The sequence below is a fragment of the Cibotium barometz genome, chromosome 26 (assembly GCF_041138505.1).
Source record: "Cibotium barometz isolate CiBa-2024 chromosome 26, ASM4113850v1, whole genome shotgun sequence".
In the NCBI taxonomy this organism is placed as follows: domain Eukaryota; kingdom Viridiplantae; phylum Streptophyta; class Polypodiopsida; order Cyatheales; family Cibotiaceae; genus Cibotium; species Cibotium barometz.
Window position 1 is genome coordinate 21,445,237 of NC_141071.1, and position 5,375 is coordinate 21,450,611.

The following is a 5,375-nucleotide window of genomic DNA, read 5'->3' on the forward strand; positions in this document are numbered from 1 at the left end:
ATGAAAGTTCTCCACCCAGAATGCATTTTGTTGTTCTCTTTTGGCTTCACCCACCCTCCCCCTGCCTCCACACACACACACACATTAATGATGGCCCTGACCACATCCCACATCCATAATCGACAACGCACGAATGATTGCCAAGTACAAGCATGAATCCAAAAATGAGTTTATGAACCCATGAATGCAAAGATGAAACTTCAGAACTATTTAGGCAAATGCCACCTTATCAAATTGGGTTGCAAAACTGCCTTAAATTCTCTTAAGAGTGCATCGTTCACCTTCAAGATTAAATTCTCTTAAGATCACCTTTTGAACAGTTCACTAATCAAAAAACAAAATTTTCCCAGCTATTGTTGAAACCAATGGACTGTTATACCCATGCCTGCTTGAGTCAAAAGCACTAACAACAAAATGTGGTATCTCCTTGCTCACCTCCACTCTGATCCATCAGGAAATCTCTTCAATGCATCCTTTTTTCCATTGATGTAGTAGTCAACAAGAGCCAACAACCGGTCGAACTTGTCCGGATGGTAGTTCACATGCAGGGCTACTGGTAAAAATTTGTCAAAAATAGGGTCGTTCCTAACTTGAGTGAACATGACCTTACTGTTCATAAAGAGGTAATAATCCATAACTCTCGTTGAGGCATGGAGCCCTTCATAGCCAGGGTGAGAAGGGAAGAAGAGTTCCTCATTGAAAACTGCTTGGTCCCAAGCTTTCTCTTTAGCGAGCCGGGTGGTCACACGATCGAGCAATTCAATCGAGGCAATAGTCGGTCTGATGTAGAAGAACCCTGAGTTGAACACCCAAATCCTCATTGTATGGGCATACCTTGACCAACCCATTTTTGGATCATCTTTCACATCATCATAACCATAAGCTGTTTGATTCGTGAACCCATCAGTCATCGCTTCTACATCACAATCTCTATAAAGGTGCAAGAAAGGGTTCTGAAAGTAGAGAATATCAACATCTGAGAGCAATACACTGTAGCCCAGCACCAGAAACTCTCTCAGGAGATGGAATTTAAGGCCCGAGATGGCATGGTTATTCCCAGTTCCTTTCTGAGCAGCTGATATGGTGGCATCCCTTCGGTAAAACGGCACTTGGTTTGATCGGCAAAACTCTGCAATCTCATCATCCAGAGAGACAAGAAGGTAATTGGTGATGCCTGCTCTTTTGATGCTTGAAAACCATACTCTTACCATCTCTCTGACATTGTTGTTTGCGATCCCAACTATGAGTTCTCTATTTGGAGCTATTCTGGCTAAGAGCTTGGCTAGCTGTGGATTGGCAGTTTCATCAGGATGCACCAAGGGGCTTGTTCTCAAGCTTTTGACTGTCCCGAGTGCCCCAGCCTTTGTCGGTGGGCCGAGAGTGAGCAATTGTTTCTGGGCTGCATCTCTTTCTTGCTTGGCGCGCTTGATGTTTACTTTGAGAATAGTGTTTTCTTCACTTAAAGAGGTAAGATCTGCTTTCAATGAGAGCATTTTGTCGGTGGAGACACAGGACATCTGCACACAGATAGTAACAGACAAACATTTTACAAAGGGACCCAACATGGTTTTTACATAGCTGAGAGCGGCTTCTCTCTCTCTCTCTCTCAAACACACACACACACACCCTCTCTTACCATAGCTGAGAGCATCTACTCTCTCTCTCTCTCTCTCTCTCTCTCTCTCACACACACACACACACACTCCTCTCTCACCATAGCTGGAGAGCATCTCTCTCTCTATCTCTCTCTCTCTCTCTCTCTCTCTCTCTCAGACACAACACACCTCGTCCCACTGAAAAAAAAACATACATTTAGATGATGAGAAGAGAATGTGAGCCCTACAAAATCATATGATGCAATCTCAAATTGACTGAAAAATCCACCAGAACACAGTTACGGGCGTCTAAATTCACCAAAGAAGACCCGAAAAAACAAAAGCCAGGAAATAGAATAGGAAAACAGAGAGATCTGGGGAGGTACCGAAGATTGGGTACCATAGCCAGAGGAGGATGAGGAGAAGAGGCCGTCCGGGCGGTAGACGGCGGACCAGATGATGCCCATCAGAATGCCCAGCGCTACCGCCACGCCCACCTTGCTGGCGTCTCGCACCGCAGATCCACTGCCTGCCCCCCGCCCTCCACCACCGCCATCCGCCCTTCTGCCCATGGCCCGCTTCCCAGAAGAGCTGTCGGCTAAAAAGGAAAGATCAAGCTGTTAGAGAAGGACGCGCCGTAGCCATAAAGACCAAGCTGCAAGAGAATGAGGCGCCACAGCCATGGTTCTGTGCACACACGAAGAAAAGGTAACGACTCGAAAGAAAGGAGAGGGAAACAAAGCGTATCGGTCTCCCGGCACTTTATAGTTTTCAGTAAGAAACCACTGTTCGAAAAAAAGTCAAAATGATGGTAAATCGTGCACTCAAATTAGACAAATGTCGGAAATCAGGTTTATAACGTAAATGTGCAATTTTTGTCCATAAAACATAAAAGCTATGTCAAATTTCAACCGAATTATAAATTTCATCGACCATAAATACAAACTAACATTCAAGGTTGGGGCCTGATGCTCGTTTTTGGGTATTTTGGCCATAACATACAGCCACTTATTTTGAGTGACTCGAAATTTCAACTGAATTATAAATTTCATCGACCATAAATACACACTAACATTCAAGGTTGGGGCCTGATGCTCGTTTTTGGGTATTTGGCCATAAAATACAACCACTTATTTTGAGTGACTGTCAAAAAATAAGGTAAATCGTGAAAAACGTGTATTCTTTCTAGTGTCAATTTGAAGGGTGACCAAGCCCATCAAAAATCATCCTTGTTACCATTCCTTTTTACTATGTTATGTTGTATGCTATTGCACAAAAGTTGATATGAGATTGTATGAAGTGATGGTGGTGAATTCTCGATGTAAGTGCTCGAGAGTGAGTATGTGCAAGTGCTCGAGAGTTGGGGACCTTTCTTGAAAGCAATTTGTACACATGTGTATGCACACACGTACAAACACGACATGCATGCATGTGTGAATTTTGTGCGTGCATGCATGTGTGCAAACAGGACGTGCATGCATGTATATTTGTGCGTGCATGCATGTGTGAATTTTGGTGTAGAAAGGTATAAAGAAAATGACATATTGTTCCCAAATATTACATGAGTGCTTTGACATAATCACTTATTCCTACACAAAGTAACAGTTTTAGATAAACACTTGTAAGTATTTTGTTTTAAATGATGGGAAATCTATTGAAAGGATGACAAGGCAAGAGAGGAGGGTATCATTGCCATAGCTCTATGGGAGTATAAAAAGAGACGAGTTTAACATTTGTTGACAAGACATAGTACCATAATATGAAAGATTTATCAACCGACTTATTTTATAGGCTTTGAGATATATTGAAGATAATGTATGACGGAGCATCTTGTTTGCCTTCACATAAAAAGGTCTAGCCATCATCATATTTTTTAGAAGAATACAAATAAATACATTTGTAGAAAATGTCAAAGCTATATTAGGATTCATGGGAATTATTACGTGAATATTAGGAAACTTAAGCATCAAATTGGCAATATTAGGATTCATGGGAATTATTATATGGCTAAATTCTCTTTAATCATTTGACATGATGCATAAAATTTGGAAAAACTACAAATTATACTAAAAACTTTGGATATGCATGTCATGAGCCATGTATAAAGCTTTCACTTGTTGTTAACATGTAGACCATAAAAAATTTCAATTAAACAAAGATAAAATCTTATAACTCAAGAATGGGGTTTCCAACACAATCTATTAGCTCCACCAAGTATAAGCGTAATAGATAGGACACTTAAGTTTACGTTGTAAAGAGAGTTTAGAACTTAAAAGGATTAGAAAGAAGCTTCCACACTAATTATGAGATTGTAGCTAAATTTGTGCATCATAAAATGTGCCAATGCAAGCTTTTCAACCAAAAATGTAAACAATTGTTGCCTTGCTTGGCATGATTTTCCAGTGTGTTATCCATGATAACTAATTCATGTACATCAATGAGGTGTTTTAATTTGGCAATCTCTCTCTCTCTCTCTCTCTCTCTCTCTCTCTCTCTCTCTCAGGACATGCATGTCATAAGCCATGTATAAAGCTTTCACTTGTTAACATGTAGGTCATAAAAATTTTCAATTATACAATGATAAAATCTTAAAACATAAGAATAGGGTTTCTAACACAATCTTTTGGCTCCAGCAAGTATAAGCATACTACATTAGACACTTAAGTTTATGTTCTAAAGAGAGTTTAGAACTTAAAAGCATTACAATGAAGCTCCCACCCTAGTTATGAGATTGTAGCTAAATTTGTGCATCATAAAATTTGCCGATGTAAAGCTTTTCACTAAAAAAAATGTAGATAGTTGTGGCCTTTCTTGGTGTCATTTGCAATGTGATGGATGACTAATTCATATACACTAAAAAAAATGTAGATAGTTGTGGCCTTTCTTGGTGTCATTTGCAATGTGTTGTGATGGATGACTAATTCATATACACTAATAGGGTGTTTTAATTCGGTGAGCTCTCTCTCTCTCTCTCTCTCTCTCTCTCTCTCTCTCTACATGCATGTCATAAGCCATGTATAAAGCTTTCTCTTATTAACATATAGGCCATAAAAATTTCAATTGAGCGAAGATAAAATCTTAAAACATAAGAATGGGATTTCTAGCATTATCTTTTGGATCCATCAAGTATAAGCATTGGACACTTAAGTTTATGTTCTAAAGAGAGTTTAGAACTTAAAAGCATTACAAAGAAGCTCCCACACTAGCTACAAGATTGTAGATAAATTTGTATATCATCATAAAATGTGTAGATGCAAAGCTTTTCACCCAAAAATCTAGACAATTGTGGCATTGCTTGGCGTGATTTCCCATGTGTTCTTGTCAATGATGACTAATTCATGTACAATAACAAGGTGTTTCAATCTAGCAATCTCTCTCTCTCTCTCTCTCTCTCTCTCTCTCTCTCTCTCTCTCTCTCTCTCTCATAGTGTGTGTGCGTTATAAAAGAGGACCCTCGCACTAACTTTCTGCCACCCACAAGTGGGGCATATTGGCTAGTGCGAGGGCCCTTATAAAGGCCATGATCCAACCGAGTTCAAGTCCCACCATTGGTTGTATATGCCCTCGTGTTGCATTCTACTGACGTTAATACCTCTCTCTATCTCTCTCTCTCTCTCTCTCTCTCTCTCTCTCTCTCTCTACATGCACGGGTGTGTGTTTGCGAAAATGCCTTTAAATGATAGCAAAGTGAATCCCATATCATATTTTTTTGAATAAAATATAAATGCATTATGAAGAAATATCAATATTATAAACTTAAACATTATAGTGGTGATTCAT

At 39.6% G+C, this 5,375-nt stretch overlaps 1 protein-coding gene across 2 annotated transcripts; it reads right to left on the reverse strand.

Annotated features, from left to right (window-relative positions):
• Window positions 1–209: 209 nt before the first annotated feature.
• LOC147623763 (arabinosyltransferase RRA2-like) lies at window positions 210–2,331 on the reverse strand. Of its 2 annotated transcripts, none has more exons than XM_086820375.1 (2): window positions 1,982–2,331; window positions 210–1,517 (listed from the first exon to the last, which is right to left on the reverse strand). In XM_086820375.1, the coding sequence occupies exons 1-2, from the start codon at window positions 2,165–2,167 to the stop codon at window positions 432–434; spliced, it is 1,272 nt and encodes a 423-aa protein (XP_086676501.1). In that variant the 5' UTR covers window positions 2,168–2,331; the 3' UTR covers window positions 210–431. The 2 variants fall into 2 exon arrangements, with proteins under 2 accessions (XP_086676501.1, XP_086676502.1); XM_086820376.1 differs by lacking the exon at window positions 1,982–2,331 and adding an exon at window positions 1,715–1,793.
• Window positions 2,332–5,375: the final 3,044 nt, after the last annotated feature.

Coding starts and splice junctions, on each gene's coding strand:
- LOC147623763 (XM_086820375.1), bottom strand. CDS start 2,167: ATGGGCAGAAGGGCGGATGGCGGTGGTGGAGGGCGGGGGGCAGGCAGT. Junction 1,518..1,981: donor GCTATGGTACCCAATCTTCG/GTACCTCCCCAG, acceptor ATCTGTGTGCAG/ATGTCCTGTGTCTCCACCGA.